General features: G+C 40.9%; 1 protein-coding gene across 8 annotated transcripts in view; it reads left to right on the forward strand.

Moving 5' to 3' along the window:
- Positions 1-24,998, forward strand: part of utrn (utrophin) — a 630,893-nt gene that overhangs the window by 457,855 nt on the left and 148,040 nt on the right. For all 8 annotated transcript variants that reach the window (XM_078556557.1, XM_078556553.1, XM_078556558.1 and 5 more), the window contains 3 exons: positions 1,199-1,345; positions 12,358-12,436; positions 13,430-13,493. In XM_078556557.1, coding sequence (XP_078412683.1) covers positions 1,199-1,345; positions 12,358-12,436; positions 13,430-13,493 — 290 coding nt within the window. The remainder of the gene's footprint in view (positions 1-1,198; positions 1,346-12,357; positions 12,437-13,429; positions 13,494-24,998) is intronic.

Below are 24,998 nucleotides of genomic sequence, written 5' to 3' on the forward strand. Positions count from 1 at the left end.
AGATTTCCAGCATTCGCAGTATTTTGCTTTTATTATATGAGAAGATTATGTTGGGGAGTGATGGTTATCAGGCAGGGCTACACACATTTTCTTAAACAAATCTGATACAGAGCGCTGAGGTGCAGAGGGACTTGGCTGTCCTCGTGCATGAATCACAAAAGGTTAATATGCAAGTCCAGCAAGTAATTGGGAAAGCTAATAGAATGTTATTATTTTTTGTGAGGGTAATTGAATACCAAAGTAGTGAGGTTTTGCTTCAGTTGTATAGGGCACCAGTGAGACCACATTTGGAGTACTTTGTACAGTATTGGTCACCTTATTTAAGGAAGGATGTAAATGCGTTGGAAGCAGCTCAGAGAAGGTTTACCAGACTGATACCTGGAATGGGTGGGTTTCCTTATGAGGAAAGGTTTGTATCTGCTGGATAGAAGAGAAAGAGGTGACTTGATTGAAACATATAAGACCCTGAGGGGTCTTGACAGGTTGAATGTGGAGAGGATGTTTCCTCTTGTGGACGAATCTAGAATTAGAGGTCACTGTTGAAAATAAAGGGTCGCCCAATTAAAACAGAGAGGAAGGTGAAATTTTTTCACTCAGGGTCATGAGTCTTTAGGACTCTCTTCCTGAGAAGGTGGTGGAAGCAGAGCCTTTGAATATTTTTAAGACAAAGCTAGATAGATTCTTGGTAAACAAAGGGGTGAAAGGTTATCGAGGATAGGTGGGTTGTAGATTTCAGTTTGCTATCAGACAAACCATGATCTTATTAAATGGTGGAGCAGGCTCGAGGGGCTGAATGGCCTATTCCTGCTCGTTGTTTGTTTGTATGACAAATGCAGAATTGAGAAAACATAACATAGGAACATAAGAAATAGGAGCTGGAATAAGCCAAATCGCACAGCCCAAAGTCCTGTTGAGACTATTTGTTCTATATTGTTTCCCGATTCCTATATTTATTTAATTCACTGATCTACACTGACTGTAATTGTAATGAGTTAGTGTGATGAAATAAATTGAAAATGACTTGGGGTTGGCACTTGCTCAATCAGACATCAGTTTTATAAAACTCCAAATTACTCTACACACTCACTAGACTTCTGGATTTCATACTGCAATGTTAGTTTTAACTTAATTTTTCAAACCTTTAATAACTAAACTGATTTTGAGATATTTCTCATTATTTTTGCATGCTCTTTGTTAGGTTTTTAAAGAAGAAATTGCCCCAGTGAAGCAAGAAGTCAAAATAGTAAATGACCTGGCTAGCCAATTATCTCCACTTGATGTCTCTTTATCTCCAAAGACTTCTCACCAGCTTGACGATCTAAATATGCGATGGAAGCTTATACAGGTAAGAGTGGAAAACATTTCCCGAGCTAATCAACTTGCTCCTGAAAGCACCTACTGCCCCACGATTATCAGAAAATAATTTATTTCCAAACCTAGGTGCAAGTTAAAGAAACGTACATTTTTTAAACAAGTAATTTATATTTTGTCATGCGTTATGAAAGTATTCAATCTTTGTTATAGTCCTTTTTCAAAAATACAGCGTGCTTTACTCTGCTGGCCTGTAGTCTTCACCTCAGAGTTTAATCCAGTGACAGAGTCAGAGCTAGATAGATGGCGATGAAAGTGAGCACCCAAGTCATGCTGCTGAAGTGCATGTGGACTGGAACAATATCAATACCTTCAGGATGAAGCTGCAAGTAGCAGGAATTTTAATGGGCAAAAACTTCTTTTTAGCGCCCATCTATAAAGATTTGGAGCTGAGCCATTGTGATAATTTTTGGGCACTTCAGTGTTAGTGTCTCATCCATTTTAATCCTTGAAAAGACATCGCAGAATTGTTATTGTACAGAAGGAGGCCATTCAGCCCATCGTGTTTGCACTGGCTCTCCAAATGAGCCATTCTTCCGCCTTCTTCCCATAACCCTGCACATTCTTGCTTTTTGGAAAGCAGTCTAGTTCCCTTTTGAACGCTTCGATCCAACCTCCCTCCACCACACACTCAGGTAGTGCATTCGAGACCTTAACTAGTCATTGGGTGAAAAAGTTTTTCTCATATCACTTTTGCTGCTTTTGACAATTATTTTAAATCTGTGCCCACTCATTCTAGATGCTTTCAAGAGTGGGAACAGTTACTCCCTACCTACCCTGTCCAGACTCCTCATGACTTTGATTACCTCTATCATATCTCCTCTCAGCCTTCTTTTCTCCCAGGAAAACAGTCGTAACTTCTCCAATCTATCTTGTTAACTAAAGTTTCTCATCCGTGGAATTGTTCTCGTGAGCCTCTTGCAGATTCTCTCTAATGCCTTCATATCCTTCCAAAAGTGCTGTGCCCAGAACTGGACTCAATACTCCAGCTGAGGTCTAACTAATGTCTTGCACAAGTTCAACATTATTTCCTTGCTCTTGTACCCTCTGTCTTTATTAATAAAGCCTAGGATACTGTATGCTTTATTAACTGCTCACTCAACCTGTCCTGCCACCTTCAATGACTGACGCACAAAAAGGCCAGGTCACTCTGCTCCTGCACCCACTTTAGAGTTGCGCCCTTTATTTTATATTGTCTCTCGATGTTCTTCCTACAAAAATAAATAATTTCATATTTCTCTGTATTGAACTTCATTTACCATCTGTCTGCCCATTCCACTAACTTGTTTATGTCTTTTTGTAGTTATACACTACTCTCCTTCCAGTTCATAATGCTTCCAAGTTTCGTATCATCTGCAAATTTTGAAATTGTGTCCTATATACAAAGTTCTAGGTCATTAATATTTATCAGGAAAAGCAAGGGTCCAAATACTGTACCTTGGGGAGTTCCACTGCAAACCTTCCTCCAGCCTGAAAAATGTCCATTAACCACTACTCTGTTTCCTGTCACTCAGCCAGTTTTGTATCCATGTTGCCACTGTCCCTTTTATTCCATGAACAATAACTTTTCTCACAAGTCTGTTGTGTGGCACTTCATCAAATGCCTTTTGGAAGTTCATGTACCCCACATCAACAGCATTGCCCTCATCAACCCTTTTTGTTACCTCTTCAAAAAACTCTGGCAACTTAGTTACACACGATTTTCCCTTAAGAAATCCATGCTGGCTTTCTTTAATTAACCAGAATTTGTCTATGTGACTATTAATTTTGTGCTGAATTATTGTTTCTAGAAGTTTCCCCACCAGCAAAATTAAACTGACAGCCCTGTAGTTTTTGGGCTCATCTTTACACTCCTTTTTGAACAAGGGTGTATTGCTTTCAATTCTCCAGCCCTCTGACACCACCCCTGAGTTGAAGGAAGACTGAAAAAATATGGCAAGTGCCTCTACAATTTCCAGTTTTTCTTCCTTCCATTCTTGGATGCATCTCATCTGGTTCTGGTGCCTTATCAACTTTAAGTCCAGACTGCCTATCTAATACTTCTTCCTTATCAATTTTAAACCATTCTAGTGTCTGAATTACCTCCTGTTTCACCATGGCCTGGGCAGCATCTTCCTTGGTAAAGACAGATTCAAAGCATTCATTTACTACCTCAGCTATGCTCTCTGAGGGCATGATTGTGAATAGCTGAGGCTCAAGCCTTGTGGCACCCCATTAGTTGCAGCCTGCCAACCTGAGAATGACCTGTTTATTCCTACTCTGTTTTCTGTCCGTTAACCAATCCTCAATCCATGCCAGTATATTATCCCCAATTGCATGTGCTCTAATCTTAACCTTATCAAAAGCCTCCTGAATACACCACAGTCACTTGTTTTTACTAATACTAATTTCTTTACGTTCCTCATTCTCGCTAGCCCGTTGTTCTGTGGTATTCCTGGGAGGTTTTTTGTATCTTCCTCCATGAAGATTTCTCTGCCATTTCCTTATTCCGCATTATAAATTCTCCTCTCTCTTCCTGCAATGGGCTCACATTTGTTTTTGCTAATCTTTTCCATTTTACATACCTACAGAAGGTTCTTCCAGTCCGTTTTTATGTTTCTCACTAGTCTACTTTTATATTCTATTTTCTTTTTATCAGTTTCTTGGCCCTCCTTTGCTGAATTCCAAAATGCTCCCTATCCTCAGGCTTACCTTTTTTTTGGCAAGTTTATAAGCCTCTTCCTTTGATCTAACACAATCTTTATCTTCTTTTGTTAGCCATGGTTGCATCACCTTTCGTGCTTGGTTTTTGTTCCTGAAAGGAATGTAAATTTGTTGTAAACCATGTATTAATTATTTAAATGCTCGCTATTGCCTGTCCACTGTCATACCTTTTAATGTAGTTTCCCAGTCTACCACAGCCAATTTGTCCCCCATACCTTCATTTGTTTAGATTTAAGACCCTAGTTTTGGATTGAACTAAATCATTTTCCATCTTAATATAAAATTCCAGCTTCTTATGGTCACTCTTCCCTAGAGGCTCATTTACAACAAGATTATTAATTATCTCTTTCTCATTGCACAATACTAGGTCTTAAATAGCCCATTCTCTGGTTGGTTCCTCACTATATTGTTCTAGAAAACCTTGTTGTATACATTCCAGATATTCATCGTCCACAACATTAGTGCTAATTAGGTTTACCCAGTCTATATGTAGATTGAAGTCCCCCATGATTACTGTATCACCCTTATTACATGCACCTCTAATTTCATGATTTATACTGTGCCCTACATTACCACTGCTGTTTGGGGCCGATAAACAACTCCCACCAATGTTTGCTGTCCCTTGCTGTTTCTTAGCTCCACCCAATCTGATTCTACATCTTGATTTAAGATCCTCATTCACTAATGTACTGACCTCATCTTTTATTAACAGCATTACCCCACCTCCTTTCCCTTTGTGTCTATGCTTCCTAAATGTCGAATACCCTTGAACATTCAGTTCCCAGCCTTAGTCGCCCTATAGCCATGTCTCCAAAATGGCAATTAGATCATAACTGTTTACTTTCATTTGTGCTGTGAAGTCATCTACCTTGTTGCGGGTGCTTTGTGCATTCAGATATCATGCCTCTAATTCTGTCTTCTTATTATTTTTGTATGCTCTTCCTCTTCCTCTCAGACTCAGGCTATCAATTCCAATATTGCTACCTTGCTCTCTTGCCTTTTTTAATTTACCACATCTTTCCCCATCTGATCCCTCACTCCGAACATTTAGTTTAAAACCCTCTACTGCTCTCAAAAGTATTACTTCCTTGCTGTTATGACCAATGCAGTCGGTGAAGCTGAGTTATTTAAAAATCCCAGAGGGAAACTTTAAACAACTGTCATAACCTATAATTTTAAGTGTTATGTTTGAGATGCGACTCTAAATTCAGGAATCAGACCACTAGTTCTCGAGGTTTTACATTAAACTAAATGAAACATTTCATTAATTACACAGGTTAAAGTATATACACATGGCTACAAATTATTACTATCATAACTTTTAACAAGTTCCCAAACTAATCTCCATTAAGACAACAACAACCCATAGACCTAACTAAACACCAGGCAAAGCATTTTCACCGTACGAATTCTAAGTGAGGCTCTTTCCACTGTGGAGCCAGTTGGAGGCTTGCAGCTGCCTTTTGATCTTACATTGCCTCTGTCTGCACACCCGAAAACTGCTGAAGTTATACCTACCACCGCTGATTGAATTCAAATTCCCATTGTATCAACAACCTCTTTGAACTTCACCTTTTAACAATGAAACCCCATTCATTGTACCAATTTTATTAGCAATATAAACATATTGCTTGGTAGCTGCTAGAAAGGCGTCAAGTTTTCATCCCACTTCTTGAATGCTCTATTCAAAAAATGCAAATACATTCTACCTCTCTGTTTACATCTCAAACTAGCACATATCAAAGCACCCAGACTAGCTGGCTTTAATCCAATTAAAACATACCCGCAGATTAAACCTCTATTTTAAAAGAAAAATATTTTCGAAAATATTATATACATTAATAGCTTTGCGACACTTACATTACCTCATGTTGGCTCCACAGCCTGTTACAGCAGTGAAGGTGAATGCTACTTAACTAGCATTTGCATGAACCAGTCAGACAGTTCAAATAAAAATACAGCCCTTCTGTATCCTTGTTCTTCTGTGTGGAAATCTTATTTCTGAATTAGTATTCAGATGCTAAAGATACTTGGGTTGATATCCTGGAAATCCCTATCTAACACCATTGTGCAGATCAAGGAGAAGGCAAGTAGGAATTGGAAATAACTACAGCCTTGATGGTATCACCCACATACTGAGAAGAATTTTTGTTTTAAGAACCAAGCACTTTGATGTGATTTTAATAAAATGGAGACAAAATAGTACTGGGATTTAAACCTGTGTTTGCTTGTGTGTTATCACTGAAAAATAAGATCATGGCAATTACACCACATGTTTAATCAGTTTCGCAGTACATAGGTAAGAATATGTTTAGAAAATAATTAATGGAGCCATTAAAATGAAAAGTGCTAAAAAAAATACAACTGCATTTCAATTGTTTGTGAAACGTTTAAATCAGATTGCGTGATATTCACCATTATTATACTAAGGGTAGTTCTTATTGAATGCTGCTTATTGTAGTGCTTCAAGAAAGGCCTGAATATAGCTAATGATTTATTATAGTTATCAGCTTTCACGTGCATTCATCTGAGGGTTCAGACTTGTTTTGTGGGGATTTGAGGCATGAACCCACATCCTGTCACATTTTACACCATTGAAGTGTGCCCAGCCCTGTACTTGCCTCCTTAAGGATTTACATCAACATACACCAGACTATTCTTCCAATATCTTTTCATGAAATTTTACTGCTTTTCATCCCGCACTCCATGCCATATCTATTAATTTCTGTTTCTCTCATCATTTGTTTGTTATCTTAGTGTGAACTTTGTAATGTACTTCATTGTTTTCTACATAATTGTTGTGGAAAATGCATATGGTGCAGGTTAAACTGGTGATTCGTTGGCACTTTGACAAGTTTGACTCACTAGCCCTGAGAAGGCAAATGTTGAGTACTCACTTCAAAACTGGACACTGACTGGAATCGAGGCTTTCCACATTTTATAAATATATTTTAATGTATCTCAATATAAATTTGGATTGTGTGGTGCAAAGTTGGAATAGGAACAATGTGCAGGGTTACGGGGGAAAGGCAGGAGGTTGGCACTAAGTTAAAATGCTCAGAGAGCCGGTGCGCAGACAATGGGCCGAATGGCCTCCTTCTACACACTAACAATTCTGTGATTCTGTGAATTCTGAGTTGCACTGATTCATTAATGCTCTCCAGATTGAGGCCATGAAAAAAACAAACTTGGATCTTTGGCAGAGTTTAGACTCTCAGGCAAACTTGTTGCGATGGATTCTTTAGTATTATTCATGTTGCGCAAAGATTGCACAGAACAACAGCCCAATAAAGTACAACAGAGAATGGGGCATGAATTCCTGTGTGGATCGCAAGGTAATTGCAAGAGATTATACCAACACTTGAAGTTGTTTTACACAAGTATGTTGATGTGGTGTACATGGACATTCAAAAGGCATTTGATACAGTGCCACACAAAGGACTTGTGAGAAAAGTTATAGCTCATGGAATAAAGAGGACAGTAGCAACATGGATACAAAATTAGCTGAGTAATAGGAAACGGAAGGTAATGGTCAATGGATATTTTTCGTGCTAGAGGAAGGTTTGTAGTGGAGTTCCCCAGGGGCCGGTATTGGGACCCGTGCTTTTCCTGATATATATTAACAATCTAGATCTTGGTGTGCAGGGGCAATTTCTAAGTTTGTGGATGATATAAAACTTGGAAGCATTGTAAACTGTGAGGAGGACAGTGTAGAACTTCAAAAGGACAGAGACAAGTTGGTGGAGTGGGCAGATAGGTGGCAGATGGAGTTCAATGCAGAGAAGTGTGAGGTTCATTTCGGCAGGAAGAACATGGAGAGACAATATGAAATAACTTCTTAAGGGTGTGCAGGAGCAGAGACACCTGGGTGTATATGTGCATAGATCATTGAAAGTGGCAGGACAGGTACAGAGAGCAGTTAGTAATTCTGGGCTTTATTAATAGGGGCATAGAGTATAAGAGCAGGGAGGCTATGCTGGGCTTATATAAGACACTAGTTAGACCTCAGCTGGAGTATCCTGTGCAGTCCTGGGTATCACACTATAGGAAGGATGTGACCTCATTGAAGAGAGTGCAGCAGAGGTTTACATGAATAGTTCCAGGGATGAGAAACTTGAGTTATGAAGATAGATTGGAGAGGTTGGGGCTGTTCTACTTGGAGAGGAGAAGGCTAAGAAGAGATCATGTGGGGGCTGGATCGAATAGATAGGGAGAAACTGTTTCTGCTCATCAAGGGATCAAAAACAAGAGGGCACAGATTTAAAGCGATTTGCAAAAGAAGTAAATGTGATGTGAGAAAAAAACTTTCACACAGCGAGTGGTTCGGGTCTGGAATGCACTGCCTGGAAGTGTGGTGGAGGCAGGTTCAATTGAGGCATTCAAGAGGGCATTGGATAATTATTTGAATAGAAACAATGTGCAAGGTTACAGGAAAAAGCAGGAGAATGGCACTAAGTCATGATGGCTTATTTGGAGAGCTGGTGCAGACATGATGGACCGAATAGCCTCCTTCTGTGCCTTAACAATTCTATGATTCTGTGACTCCATTAGATGACAGCTAGTTAATCTGATCTTTGTTGTTCACATCATCCAATGCTAAATGTGATCACAAGGATGAGAGACACTATGGATGAATGTCTCTGTATTCTATAGGAGCCTACCAAACAGAAAACACATTAGGTTCCCAGTGCACAGGATCTTGCAAAGCAAATGGCATCCAAACTGCTAATTCATGCATCTTGCTGTGCAGGGTTCTTCTAAAAAAAAGGAGGTGCTTTTTCCCTTCCTTGTTATGTTACTGATGAAGGTGTTCCATACAGGTGGGTAAGATACCTGCTAGCAGCTAAAATCCAAACCAAACTCCATACACACAAGGTACAGTCTCCCTCTCCTTCAAATCAGCCAATATCACCCCTGTGCTGCAACCATTTTATGATTCGTATCTACATTAACAGCACCTTATTCACTGAGATCAAAGTGAGATTTCTTCCTTTGTCACTGTAGTTTTAGAGGGAAAGCGTCAATTTTGGCTCCTGTTATCGAAAGTAGTAATCTCCGGATTACTCTCAGTACTACGTACAAGTGAGTACAGAAATAGGAGGATAAGACAGATAAATGAATGGCTGGAAAGATGATGCAGGAGGGAGGGCTTTAGATTCCTGGGACACTGGGACTGGCTCTGGGGGAGATGGCACCTGTACAAGCTGGACGGGTTGCACTTGAACAGAGCTGGGACTGAGTTCCTTGCTAGTTGGGGGAGGGTTTAAACTAACTCAACAGGGGTGTGGGAACCAGGAGAGAATATTAGAAAGTAATACCAGGGTGCACTGAATGCTGGGAGAGGCAGATAGCACTAAAATAGAGAATAGTATGTTAGTAGGTAAAGTCAGGGTAAGGGAGAAAGTAATGAAGTCTATATCAGGGCTACACTGCATGTATGTGAATGCACAGGGTATAATTAATACATTTGGGGAGTCACAGGCACAGACTGCCTTGTGGGATAATGATGTTGTGGTGATAACAGAGACCTGGCTTAAGGAAGGGCGGTTCTGGGTGTTAAATATTCCTGGTTACAAGCTGTTCAGAAAAGATAGGAAAGGGCAAAAATGAGGGGGGGTGGCGTTTTTGGTTAAGGAGAGTATTGCAGAACTGGAGAAAGAGGATGTGTCAGAGGCTTCAAGGACAGAATTGATTTGGCTCGAGCTAAGGAATCAGAAGGGTGCAATTACATTGCTTGGTGTAATATATAGACCACCAGCTAGTGGGAAGGACATGGAGGAACAAATCTGCAAGGAAATTACAGAGGTGTAAACATCATAGAGTAGTTATAATGGGGGACTTTAATTACATGTTTATAGACTGGGATAGTTGTAGTGTAAGGGGCAGTGAGGGACAAGCATTCCTAGATTGTGTTCAGGAGAATTTCCTACAGCAGCATGTGTCCAGTCCAACAAGAAAGGAGGCACTGCTAGACCTGGTTCTTGGGAATGATCTGGGCCAAGTGACGGTGGGGGAACATTTAGGGGACAGTGATCATTGTGTCAAGATTTAGGATGACGGTGGAAAATGACATTAGTCAATCCGGAGTAAGAATAATCAACTGGCAAAGAGCAGACTTCAATGGGGCAAGAACAGAGCTGGGCCGGATATACTGGAACCAAAGGTTGGCGGGAAAAACAGTAGCTGAACAATAGACTACCTTCAAAGAGGACATGGTTTGGGCACAGTCAAGGTACGTTCCCTCAAAAGGGAAGGGTGGGACAAACAAATCCAGAGCTCCCTGGATGACAAAGGAGATAGAAATTAAGTTAAAGAAGAAAAAATGTGTTTACGACAGGTGTCAGGTAACAAATACAATTGAGAACCAAGCTGAATGCAGAAGGCTCAGAAGCGATGTGAAAAAGTAAATACGAGAAGCAAAAGAGGGATTATGAGAAAAGACTGGCAGTTAACATAAAAGGAAATCCCAAAATATTCTATAAACAGATTAATAGTAAAAGGGTGGCAAAAGGAGGAGTAGAGCCAATTAGGGACCAAAAAGGGGATTTACACATAGAGGCAAGAGGCATGGCCGAGGTGTTAAATGAATACTTTGCATCTGTCTTTACCTAGTAGGTAGATGCTGCCCAGGTCATGATGACAGAGGAGGAAACTCAGTCACTTGAAGGGTTTAAAATTAATAAGGAGGAGGTATTGGGTAAGCTGTCGGTACTTAAAGTTGATAAGGCACTGGGACCTGATGAGATGCATCCAAGAATATTCAAGGAAATGAGAGTGGAAATTGCAGAGGCACTGGCAATAATATTTCAATGTTCCCTGGATTTAGGGGAGGTGCCAGAGGACTGGAGAATTGCAAACATTACGCCCTTGTTCAAAAAAGATTGTGAAGATCTGCCCTGCAATTACAGACCAGTCAGTTTAACTTTGGTGATGGGGAAACTTCTAGAAACAATTGTTCGGGATAGAATTAATTGTCACATGGAAAAATGTGAATTGATTTGGAAGAGTCAGCATGGATTTGTTAAAGGAAAATCGTGTCTAACTAACTTGCTGGAGGCTTTTGAAGAGGTAACAGGTGGTCGTTGAAGGCAAGGCCATTGATGTGGTGCATATGTATTTCCAAAAGGAACAGTGCCACACAGCAGACTTGAGGAAAGTTATTGGTCATGGAATAAAAGGGACGGTAGCAACGTGGATACAAAATTGGCTGAGGGCTAGGAAACAGAGAGTAATGGTTAATGGGCATTTTTCGGGATGGAAGAAGGTTTGTAGTGGAGTTCCCCAGGGGTAGGTATTGGGACCCTTGCTTTTCCTGATATATATAAATGATCTGGATCTTGGTGTGCAGGAGACCATTTCAAAGTTTGCGGACGACACAAAACTTGGGAGTGTTGTGAACTGCGAGGAGGACAGTGTAGAACTTCAAAAGGACATTGACACATTGGTGGAGTGGGCAGATAGGTGGGAGATGATGTTCAATGCAGAGAAGTGTGAGGTGATACACTTTGGTACAAAGAACATGGAGAGACAGCATAAAATAAAGGATACTATTTTAAAGGGTGTGCAGGAGCAGAGAGACCTGGGTATATATGTACATAAGTCATTAAAGGTGGCAGGACAGGTAGAGAGAGCTGTTTCTAAAGCATACAGTATTCTAGGCTTCATTAATAAGGGCATACAGTACAAGAGCAGGGAAGTTATGATGAACTTATATACGACACTGGTTAGACCTCAGCTGGAGTAATGTGTACAATTCTGGGCACCACACTATAGGAAGGGTGTGAATGCATTGGAGAGAGCAGAAGAGGTTTACGAGAATGGTTCCAGGGATGAGACACTTCACTTGTAAGGAAAGATCGGAGAAGTTGGGACTGTTTTCCTGAGAGCGAAGGCTAAGAGGAGACTTGATAGATGTTTTCAAAATCATGAAGGGTCTGGACAGAGTAGATAGTGAGAAACTGTTCCTGCTCGTAAACGGATTGAGAACCAGAGGGCACAGTTTTAAAGTGTTTTGGAAAAGAAACAAATGCGAGGTGAGAGAAAACTTTTTCACACAGCGAGTAATTAGGGTTTGGAATGCATTGCCCAAAAGTGTGGTGGAGGCAGGTTCAACTGAGGCATTGAGGAGGGCATTGGATGATTATTTAAATAGAAACAACGTGCAGGGTTATGGGGAAAAGGCAGGAGATTGGCAATTTAATTTAAAATGCTCAGTGAGCTGGTGCAGATATGATGGGCTGAATAGTCTCCTTCTACACTGTAACAATTCTGTTATCATTGTAGGTTGCTGTTGAGGATCGGATCAAGCAGTTACAAGAAGCATACCGGGATTTTGGTCCTTCATCACAACACTTTCTCTCCAGTAAGTCGGATTTAGAGAAACCTAGCACCTTCATTTTGTTGCATTTTAAATATATTAATGTTGCAGAGTATTTGATTTTATATGTGCACGCGCGTAAGTGTAAGGCTAAAAGGCACGTGGTTTATTGTTCAAGTGAAGCATTGTTATGCGTGTTACCGGCCTATCAATAAATCTATGATTCTGTGATCTCAGCAAAACACAAAGATTAATTTTTTAATCCAGTGGGTGCAGGCAACGGCGTAGTGGTATTGTCAATGGACCAGTGATCCAGAGACCTAGGGTAATGCACTGGGGACCCAGGTTTGAATCCTGCCACGGCAGATGGTGGAATTTGAATTTAATAAAAATCTAAAATTAAAAGTCTAATGATGACCATGAAACCTTTGTCAATTGTTATAAAAACCCATCTGGTTCACTAATGTCCTTTAGGGAAGGAAATCTGTCACCCTTACCTGGTCTCGCCTACACCAGCAATGTGGTTGACTGTTAAATGCCCTCTGAAATAGCCTAGCAAGCCACTGAGTTGTAACAAACTGCTACAAAATCACAAAAAAAGAATGAAACCTGACGGACCGCATCGAACTAGGCACTGGAAACGACAATGTCAAACTCAGCCCTGTTGACCCTGCAAAGTCCTCCTTACTAACATCTGGGGGTTAGTGCCAAAATTAGTCACTCCTTTGACAGCAACTTCCAAACTCATGACCACTACCATCTAGGTAGTGGGTGAAAATTCTGGAACTCCCTTCCTAACAGCACTGTGGGTGTACCTACACAACATGGACTGCAGCGGTTCAAGAAGGCAGCTCACCACCATCTTCTCAAGAGCAACTACGGACGGGCAATAAATGCTGGCCCAGCCAGCAAAGCCCACACCCCATGAATGAATAAAAATTTAAAAAAAAAACAATGTTGTGCACTTGAGGTGTTAATTGTGGCCTATACATCTGTTTGGCATACTTTAGTTCTAATCCTGTATTTTCATTTCTGTAGCCTCCGTTCAGTTGCCTTGGCAGAGAGCTGTATCCCACAACAATAGAGTGCCGTATTACATCAAGTAAGTTTTCTTACTTATGTTCATACTGTGCAATCGCTATACTTTTACTTCCTCCTGTAATTAAGTTGTAAAACATGAGAAAAGTAAGGAATCCAAGATAATTAACTCATTGAAGGGTGGGAGCCTTCTAAAGCATTGACTTGTGGCACAACCAAGAAGGGGCATTTATTGGGTGCCTGAGCTTGATAGACCTGCTTTTGGATGAGGAGGTGCCAAAAATCTGTGGTGATCTGGGAGACTGGGAGTTGGAGGAGAAACCACTGACAAAAAGTACACTTTTCAAAATTATAAATGCAACTTGTGTTTTCTTCTGTTTGGAGATGAACTGCTTGCTTATGTTCTGACTTGTAGTTCTAACATCAGCATAGGTTTTTGAAAACTTGTTTTTTGTAATAGAATAGCCTTCAATATAGTGCATGGAGAACGGAGTGTAACTGAGTGAAAACTTGGAGTTTGGTGAGGGGGGAGTTTTAAGTGTTAATTTTGTTCTTTAATTTTGCTCTTGAAACCTTATGTAGTCTGTAATGAGCAGTAACTGGAAAGTACTGTGTAAACAGGCTAAGCTCTTTCTTGCAGTTTAGACAGGGTAAATTCACTCTCAGCTGTAGGAGCTGAGTAGTTAATTAGCTAACCGGTTGAATCTGATTACTGCACCCCAGTTCAGTTTACTATAAATTCAGGGCTCTTTAGTGCAGCCTTGGCAAATGGTGTGCAGCTGAGGTAACTGAGTGAAGACTTGAGGTTTAGTGAGAGGGGGAGTTCAGTGAAGGGTGGAAGGAGGTGTTTGTTTCCTTTTTCTAGCCTTCTCACCCTGTAGGAATTGGTTTTTGTTCTACTAGCTGTTTGGTCTGTTTGTATCTGATAAGTGGGTAAGCTCTATTCTATCCCTAAGGTTTAAAATAGTACACAAATTGGTGGTAAAGTTGATAAAATATATAAAAAAGGAACATAAATAAATGATCAATATAATTAAGCAATTATTTAAAATGCATTAAGGATGGAAGGACAGCTCATGTGTCAAGGCTCCAACATGTGGGAGCTCCCGGATAACATTGTGATCCAGGTCAAACACGTCTGCAGTAAGTGTTTGCGGCTTGAGGAACTTTGGCATAGAGTCAATGAGCTAGACGCTGAGCTGCAGACTCTGTGACACATCAAGGAGGGGGAAGTTACCTGGATGCTTTGTACCAGGAGGCAGTCACACCACTTAGGATAGGGTGTTCTGATTTGGTCAGTGGTTAGGGACAGGAGGGTGTAACTGCAACTGAGGCAGGCAGGGGGACTCAGAGGGCAGGAGTGCAAGCCTCTGTAATTGTCCAATAGGTTTTGAGGTGGTTTGGATGAGAACGCAGGCTGCAGGGTGAATGAACAAACTGACCAAGGCACCGTGGTACAGGAAGCCATCCAAGTGTGGGCAGCAAATAGGAACAGAGTGGTAGTATGGGATAGTATAGTGACGGGGATTGGCACTGTTTTCAGTAGCAAAGAGCGAGAGTCCAGACGGCTGTGTTGCCTGTCTGGTGCCAGGGTTCAGGATATCTGGAAAGGAACTTGCAGTGCGGGGGGTGGGGGGGGTCCATTTGTCATGGTCCATGTAGGTACCAATGGCATAGGTAGAACTAGGAAAGAGGTTCTGCGTAGAGAGTATGAGGAGCTAGGCACTAAATTGAAAAGCAGTATCTCAAAGGTTATAATCTCTGGATTATTACCAGAGCTGCATGCAAATTGGCATAGGGTACATAAAGTGCGAGAGATGAATATGTGGCTCAAAGACTGGTGTGGGAGAAGTGCGTTCCGGTTTGTGGTACCAGTACTGAGGAAAGTTGGGGCTGTACCGGTGGGATAGTCTATACCTGAACTGGGCTGGGGCCGGTGTTCTTGTAAACCGCATAATTAGGAAAGTAAGAGAGGATTTTAAACTAAATAGCGGGGGAAAGGGATCAAATGTGGAAAGATGTGGTATATCAAAGAGTAGAAACAAGGTAAGAGAGGAAATGAGGGTCGGAGAATGGCAGGAAGGGACAGAGAGAAGAAACCTAAGAATGCACAAAGAATCAGACTAGATGTCACAAAGATAACAAAAAGACTAAACTGAAGGCTCTGTATCTGGATGCATGTAGCATTCATAACAAAGTAAACAAATTGATAGCACACATTGAAGTAAATAAATATGATCTGATAGCCATTACAGAGACCTGGTTGCAAGATGACAATGATTGGGTCCTGAATATTGAGGGGTATATGACCTTCAAGAATAGGAAGCTAGGTAAAGGTGGAGGGGTAGCACTGTTAATCTACGATGTCATTTGTGCAATAGTTAGAGATGACCTTGGTTCAGGAAATTAGGATGTAGAATCGGGTTTGGGTGGAGATGAGGAATAGTAGGGGAAAGAAGTCAATAGTGGGAGTGGTCTACAGGCCCCCTAACAGTAACCACAATGTAGGACAAAGTAGACAAGAAGAAATATTGGGTGCTTGTGATAAAGGGACTGCAATAATCATGGGTGACTTTAATCTACATATAAACTGGAAAAATCAGATTGGCAGTAGTAGCCTGAGTTCATAGAATGCTTTTGAGATAATTTCTTAGGGCAGCACATTCTGGAACAAATCAGAGAGCAGGTTATCTTAGGTTTGGTATTGTGTAATGTTTGGATTAATTAATGACCTCAGAGCAAAGGCACCTCTAGGTAGCAGCAACCACATATGATTGAAATTTACATCCAGTTTGGAAGGGAGTAGAGTGGGTCTAAGACTAGTATTTTAAACTTAAGTAAGGGTAACTATGCGGGCACGAAAGCTGAGCTAGCTGAAGTTACCTGGGATACTAGGCTAGGGGATAGATCAATAGAGAAGCAGTGGCAGAAATTTAAGGTGATGTTTCAGAATAATCAAAATAAGTATATTCCTACTATAAAGAAAAATTCTAAAGGGAGGACCCACCATCTGTGTTTAACTAAAGAAATTAGGGAAAGCATCAACTTAAAGAAAAAGCATATAACTGTGTAAAGATGATGTGCAGGTCAGATGATTGGTCAGAACATAAAGAATGGCAGAGAATGACTAAAAGGTTAATCAGGAGAAAGAAATTAGAGTATGAGAGGAAGCTAGCTAGAAATATAAAAGTGGATAGCAAGAGTTTCTACTGGTATTTAAATGGGAAAAGAGAAGGTAAAGCGAGTGTTGGCCCTCTAGAGAGAGAGAATGGGGAATTAACAGTAGATAATAAAGAAACGGCAGATGAAATGAACACATATTTTGCTCTGCCTTCACTACTGGGGATACAAAAAACATTCCAGTAATAGCTGTAAATAGGATGTGGAGGGGAGAGGAATTTGGTGAAATTATAATCACTAGAGAAGCAGTACTGAGCAAACTGATGGAGCTGTGGGCTGACAGGTCTCCGGGTCCAGATGGACATCAGCTTAGGGTCTTAAAAAAGGTGGTTAATGAGGTCGTTGATGTGTTGGTGTTAATTTTTCAAAATTCCCTAGATCCTGGAAAGGTTCCATCAGACTGGAAAGTAGCAAATATAACCCCTCTATTCAAGAAGGGAGGGAGGCAGAAAACAGGAAACTATAGGCCAGTTATCTTGACATCTGTATTGGGGAAGGTATTAGAGTCGATCATTAAAGAGGTTGTAGCTGAGCATTTAGAAAAGCGCAAGGTAATTGGGAAGAGTCAGCATGGTTTTATGAAAGGGAAATCATGTTTAACCAATTTAATAGAGTTCTTAGAAGGGGTTAAATGTGTGGTGGATAGAGGGGAGCCCATGGACGAACTATACTTGGATTTCCACAATTTTGATAAGGTGTTATTGCGGAAAATAAAAGCTCATAGTGTAGGAGTGGTAACATATTCGCCTGGATAAAAGATTGGCTGGCTGGCAGAAAACAGAGTATGCGTAAATGGGTCTTTGTCTGATTGGCGGGATGTGACGAGTGGAGTCCCACAGGGCTCTGTGCTGGGGCCTCAACTTTTTACAATTTACTTCAATAACTTAGATTTTTTTTTATTCATTCATGGGATGTGGGCTTCACTGGCTGGGCCAGCATTTATTGCCCATTCCTAGTTGCCCATGAGAAGGTGGTGGTGAGCTGCTTTCTTGGACCGCTGCAGTCCATGTGGTGTAGGTACACCCACAGTGCTGTTAGGGAGGGAGTTCCAGGATTGTGACCCAGAGACAGTGAAAGAATGGTGATATATTTCCAAGTTAGGATGGGGAGTGACTTGGAGGGGAGCTTCCAGGTGGTGGTGTTCCCATCTATCTGATGCTCTTGTCCTTCTAGATGGTAGTGGTCATGGGTTTGGAAGGTGCTGTTGAAGGAGCCTTGGTGAGTTCCTGCACTGAGGGGAGCAAAGACATGGTAGCTAAATTTGCAGATGACACAAAGATAACTAGGAAAGTATGTTGTGAAGAAGATGTATGGAGTTTGCAGATGGATATAGATAAGATGAGTGACTGGGCAAAAATCTGGCAGATGGAGTACAATGTGGGAAACTATGAAGTTGGTCACCTTAGCAAGAAGGAAAAAAAAGAGAATTAACCGGAGGGCGACTTCAGAATTTCGAGGTGCATAGGGACCTAGGTGTTCTCATGCATGAGTCACACAAAGTTAGTATGCAAGTACAGCAAGTAATCAAGAAGGCTGATGGAATGCTATCCTTTATTACAATAGGAATTGAACATAAAAATAAGAATGTTATGCTTCAGTTATCCTGGGCATTGGTGAGACCGCATCTCAAATTCTGTGTGCTGTTTTGGTCTCCTTATTTAGGGAAGGATGTAAATGTGTTGGAGGTGGTCCAGAGGAGGTTTACTAGATTGATAACTAGAATGAGTGGGTTGTCTTATGAGGGTAGGTTGGACAGGCTGGGCTTGTTTCTACTGGAGTTTAGAAGAATTTGGGGTGATTTGATTGAAATTTATAAGATCCTGAATGGCCTTGACAAGGTGGATTTGGAAAGTATGTTTCCTCTTATAGGTTAGTCCAGAATTAGGTTTTAAAATTAGGGGTCACCCTTCTAAGACAGAGATGAGAATTTTTTTCTCTGAGGGCCCTGCAACTTTCGAACAATGCGATAGAGATGGGGTCACTGAATATTTTTAAGGCAGAGGTAGATAGATTCTTGTTAGGTGAAGGAATCGAAGGTTATCGGGGGTAGATGGGAATGTGGGACTCAAACACAGGCAGATCAGCCATGATCTTATTGAATGGCGGTGCAGGCTTGGAGGGGTAGAATAGCCTACTTCTGCTCCTATTTCGTATGTTCGTATGTTGCATAAACCTTTCCCGGAAATAGAGAAACTTGTGTCAAAGGCTGCATTATACCTGGGCCTTGATAATAGCAGAGTGCGGGAAACCTGATAATTGGTGAAGAACCAGGCAAAGCCACTACAAACCTCTGCCCAACAACTGACCATATTGACTACCTATCCAGTGGAAAGGAGCTACAGGGCAGAGGTTGGGACAAACCAGATAGCTTTGGTGGGTGGTGTGGTGCAGCAGAGGGGTAGACAGGCACACGGAGTGGGTGGGATAAGAGATAGAGTAGAGGAGAGGTACTGACTCAACATCTGAGAAACAGGTGGACAGACTGTGGGGTTATGGACTGCCAGATAGCGTAGGGAGGTGGTTGACAGACAGCTCAAGCAAAGGGGAGAATAACAATGTAAGGGACGGGGAAAGACAGTCAGATAATGTGAGGGGAAGGAGGCAGACAGAAACAGCATATGGAGGGAGGAAACAGATGGGCAGACTGGGTGTTGGCAACAGGCAGTCAGCATGGAGGATGGCGAGACAGATGGATAGACTGTTAGACTGTTGGGCATGTGGGCAGACAGACTATATGGGTAGGGTGATGGACAGCTTGATGGAGGGGACAGACAGTGTGGGATGGGCAGGCAGATGGATAGTTTGGAGGGAGAGTAGACATAGCCGGTTCTTGTGGGGAGGAGGCCAGGTGGTTGGCAGCTGAACATCATGGGACATGGGGGTAAAGGTGGCAGACAAACAGCCCAGGTGAGATTTTGAAATATCAGGCTGTGACATATTATTTTTCATGTTAATTAGGCCCTATCTTCCTTTTAGTAGAACTATCATCATTGGCCTGAATCAACGTCATAATCATTGCGCTGCCAGAATGGGATCGGGTTGTTCAATCCAAGTATTTTAAAGCCCCCACTCTGTACTTGTATTGTGACTGTATTCCTAATAAAACTGAATGTAAAATATGATGTAGGATTGTGCTGTATATAAATAACATGGTGGGTCAAGTAATCAATCTTATTATTTGCTTTGAATTCATTCATCAAATCCTAGATATTGCAACATGGGGAGACCATTCAGCCCATCATACCTTTTCTGGATCTGGCTCATTGCCTGTTACTACCTACTTTTATCCCATTCTCTAATTTTATAACCTTTGCATCAATAGCCATGTATAGTAAAACGATTCCTTTACTAGCACCCCTCAAAGGAAAAAAATATCTTCTTAACCTCCTCCTTTGTTCTTGAATTAATAATCCTTAGTCTATGTACCCTTTGTACTGAGTCATCAATCAATTGGAATAATCTTTCTGTATTAACATGGACTGCAGCAGTTCAAGAAGGCAGCTCACCACCTCTCAAGGGCAGCTAGGGATGGGCAATAAATGCTGGTCCAGCCAGCGAAGCACACATCCCATGAATGAATTTAAAAAAAAAGCTCTCAGCTCCTTTCATCATTTTGAAAGTGGTTACTTTTATAAATTTTAAACTATTAATATACAAATTATTATACAAAAATATTATTATACAAAAATAATAAGGCTACAAAATTTCAAATGGAGCAACTGTTACTCTAAAATTTAAAATTCCAGGAAGAACTGAATGTATGTAACTGATACGGTGAGTTAAGTTTGCTGTTGAATGTCTCAATTGTTAAGCTAAACTCTTCTTTCTACTGCTCTGGCATTCCCCAGTGCAGCAATATCTTGGTATTTAACAGCAGCTGAAAGTCAAAATACAAATATTATCTATCATTACAATTTCTATGGAAAGATTTCTTAATCCTTCTCATATTTTACAGGTATATTATGGAACTTAAAGATCATAGGTGTAAATGTCTTTTTGCACAGCAATCTAGCATGCATAATGACTGAAAAAGAAATTTTAATAGATTAGTGAACTGTGGATCAGGGTATTTAGAAGCTACAAAAGCGTGACAGGCATACATTAAAGAAAGGTGATAATCTCCCAAATTGCAAATGTACCAAAATGCTGCTTTCCCCTGAAGAAAGATGTTTCTATGAAATAAGAATAGGACTGCTTGTTCAGCAAATACTCTTGTTTATCTTCACTGTTCAGCAGTAAATTAGAAAGCTGTCATGATGATTAAAAACCTGGTTGTCTATTCTACACCACAACAGCAATGCAAGTTAACATGCAGACTCAAGAATGCTACAAACATGAGGCTGTGATTAGAGGAAGTGTCTTCCCTTGAAGTATGTAGCTTCTGATTTGCCTCATAGTGCCAGCCCGCCTTTTTTGAATGACAGCATTTGAGTTAATGAAAGTATCCTGAAGGATTTTCTTTTTGTTGGACTGTGCCATAAAATAAGCAAGAAATGATTAAGAAGACAAAAACAAAAAGCTAAAAGCTACGGCGGATGCTGGAAATCCAAAACAAAAACAGAATTACCTGGAAAAACTCAGCAGGTCTGGCAGCATCGGTGGAGAAGAAAACAGTTGACGTTTCGAGTCCTCAGGACCCTTCGGCAGAACTGAGTGAAGTTAGGAGAGAGGTGAAATATAAGCTGGTCTAAGGTGGGGGGTGGGGGGAGAGAGAAGTGGAGGGTGGGGGGGGTGGGGTGGTTGTAGGGATAAGCAAGCAGTGAGTGATAGGAGCAGATAATCAAAAGATGTCTGGACATCTTTGATTATCTGCTCCTATCACTGCTTGCTTATCCCTACAACCACCCTCCCCCCACTCTCCACTTCTCTCCCCCCCCACCCCCACCTTAGACCAGCTTATATTTCACCTCTCTCCTAACTTCACTCAGTTCTGCCGAAGGGTCCTGAGGACTCGAAACGTCAACTGTTTTCTTCTCCACCGATGCTGCCAGACCTGCTGAGTTTTTCCAGGTAATTCTGTTTATGATTAAGAAGACCTTGTGTGGAGCCACCATCGTTCAGAGTAAAGGAATAGAAAGCTTCTGCTTAAGGAGGTCATGATGTGGAATTGCACTAGGCCCTATACGAGTGGCTTGAGGAGGTGTTGTTGTAGGTACTATTCTGACATTTTGTCAATTTTGATGATTTTAAAGCAGACTTGTAGTTGCACCCTCCCTGGTAGATTGCAGTTTTCTGCTTAGTTCTGTCTTTACTGTGCATTGTTAGCACCATGTGTTTTGATCTTTTCGTTGATGCGTTTTCTGTAGTTTCCCAAATAGCCATGGGCTTTGGTGGCATTTTTCTATGTCAAATATTTTGTTTTGCTTCCATAGCCTGTTGCATCAGATGTGTCCAAACAGAGCTCTTGATCCATAGGCAGCCCTGGCTTTCTGACCCTTGAAGCATGGGAATCACAATTCTGTTTGTGTTTGTTGTTTACTAGTTTGTCTTGAGCCTAGAGATTTGGAAAGGACTCTGTTACTCTGTTATTGGATAAATTCTAAATCTGAAGGCAAAAACCTGTTAGTATCAACAATTTGAGATTATGAGAATTTACAGGAGCATGAGTTAGTGGCTCCCGAGGCCCTAGACACACCACAGAACAGAGAGGGACTGTACCTGAAAGGCAGGAACTGTTAACAACACCAGCTAACAAGGGAGCCCGGAAGGGAAGCTGGGTGATCCAGCTTCAGTGGTTAGAAGCTCAGGGATAGTTTAATTTTATCACTACCAATGCTAGTAGAGCTAAGCATGTATTAGAAGTGAGCTCAAACCATTCGATGATTCTCACAGTGATTGTCAACATAATTAATCAACCTCAAGTAGAAATGTTTATCGTGGAAAGTTGCTATAAAAGGTCAGATGCTTTTTATTCACAAGGTTGAAAAACTTCAATTCTGCATTACTTATTTACATTAAAGTCCATGTTGACCCTTGTTCAGTGACTGAACTCAAAACATCATTTCTACTGCTATCGTCCGCGAGCATCTGAGATCTCAATGTTTTACAAATGTAGAATAAATAATGCTGTTTCCACAGTAGTTTTTTTAAAAAATAAACTTAATTAGAAGAGGGGGAGAGAGAGAGAGATTTTAACTGCAGCACAGTCTCTAGGGTTTGTAATCTCACTAGTCCATCACTTAAAGTGTTTTCATTGCTGCTGTGACCTGGACTTTGTGATTGTGAACTGGGGGAAGGGCCCCTGCAGCAAGCTGAAAATTAAACTCTGTTCATTCTATTAAAGTGTTTCTTTGCAAATGGGGTTCTCTTTACAACATGATTCTTTTCCTCTGCATACAATAAATACAATTTAGATAATAAATAAATGGAACCATGATATTTTTAGAAAGGCTTACAAATTCCAACATTTAAAAATACTTTGATTTATAGGATATTTGACGTTGCATTGTGCCTGCAGCCTGGTTTACATGATGCTTTTGAGCAGAGTCTAGACCCACCAAAGCTAGGGTAACTTTATTAATTATTTAGTTAGGGTGAAGAGGTTAATCTTAAGAAGATTCAATACAGAGCACATCCAAATGCAAAATTTGAAGTAGGCTAGTTTGTCACTAGTATTTCTTTCTAATCGACATGTGCCACCATTTAAGTTGATCTGAACTCTTATTAATAGAGGGACCTCAGTTTAATTTCCTCTCTGAAAGATGGCACCTTCCACAATCCAACATTCTCAGTCTAGATGTCAGCCTAGATAAGATGCTTCATTCTAGGGCTTGAGCACACAGACCTCTGATTCAGTGGCAAGCGTGCTACTAGTTTGTGACAGAAATACATTAGCTGCTCTCAGAAAGGTGAAGTTTAAATAATAGAGATAAGCCCTTAAATCACAGAATGGTTACAGCACAGAAGGAGGCCATTTGTCCCATTGAGTCTGGACTGGCTCTCCATTGGAACAATTCACCTAGTGCCACTCCTCCACTGTCTCCCAGTAGTCCTGCACGTTCTTCCTTTTCAGATAATCCAATTCCGTCTTTCCGTCTTGAATGCCTAGATTGAACCTGCCTCCACCACACTCAGGCAGTGCATTCCAGATCCTAACCACTTGCTGTGAGACAAGGTTTTTCCTGATGTCACCATTGCTTCTTTTGCCAATTATCTTAAATCTGTGCCCTCTTGTTCTTGATCCTTCCATCAGTGGGAACAGTTATTCCCTATCTACTCTGTCCAGATCCCTCATGATTTTGAATACCTCTATCAAATCTCCTCTCTCCCTTCTTGGAGGAAAATAGTCCCAACTTCTCCAGTCTACATAACAAGTTCCTCATCCCTGGAACCATTCTCGGGAATCTTTTCTGCACTCTCTCATGCCTTCGCAACCTTCCTAAAGTGTGGCATCCAGAACTGGATGCAATGCTCCAGTTGAGGCCCAATGTTCTGTACAAGTTTAATATAACTTCCTTGCTTTTGTACCCTGTGCCCCTAATAATAAAGCCTAGGATGCTGTATGCTTCATTAATTGCTCTCAATCTATCCTGCTACCTTCAACGATTATGCACACATACACCAGGTCCCTCTGCTCCTGCAATCCGTTTAGAATAGAACCCTTTATTTTATATTGTCTCGCCGTGTTCTTCCAACCAAAATGAATCATTTCATGCTTCTCTGCATTAAATTTCATCTGCCAACTGTTTACCCATTCCACCAACCTGTCCATGTCCTTTCGAAGTTCTACACTGTCCTCCTCACAGTTCACAATACTTCTAAGTTTTGTATCGTCCCCAGATTTTGAAATTGTTCCCTGCGCACCAAGGTCTAGGTCATGAATACATATATCAGGAAGAGCAGAGATCCTAATAATGACCCTGGGGAATGCCACTATAAACCTTCCTCTAATCTGAAAAACATCCATTAACCACTACTATCTGCTTCCTGTCACTCAGCCAATTTTGTATCCTTGTTGTTGCTGTTCCTTTTATTCCATGAGCTCTAACTTTGCTCGTAATTCTGTTGTGTGGCACTGCATCAAATGCCTTTTGGAAGTCCATGTACACCACATCAATAGCATTACCCTCATCAGCCTTCTCATACCTCAAAAATCTCCAGCAAGTTAGTTAAACATGATTTTCCCATAACAAACCCATGCTGTCTTTACTTAATTAACCCACATTTGCCTAAGTAACTTTTCATTTTGTCCCAAATTATCATTGAGAAGCTTCCCCACCACCAAGGTTAAATTGACTGGCAAAATATGGCACAAGTAGGTGTGTATTGTTCGATCTCAGTATTCAATGAATATAACTTTAGAACTTGATAAATTCACACCTACTAGGGCATTCATTTTAAACTAGGAGCTGGGAAATCAAAAATATTCAATTGGTTTAAGTAGAACAGT

Source organism: Cetorhinus maximus, chromosome 14 (genome assembly GCF_964194155.1).
Source record: "Cetorhinus maximus chromosome 14, sCetMax3.hap1.1, whole genome shotgun sequence".
Taxonomy (NCBI): domain Eukaryota; kingdom Metazoa; phylum Chordata; class Chondrichthyes; order Lamniformes; family Cetorhinidae; genus Cetorhinus; species Cetorhinus maximus.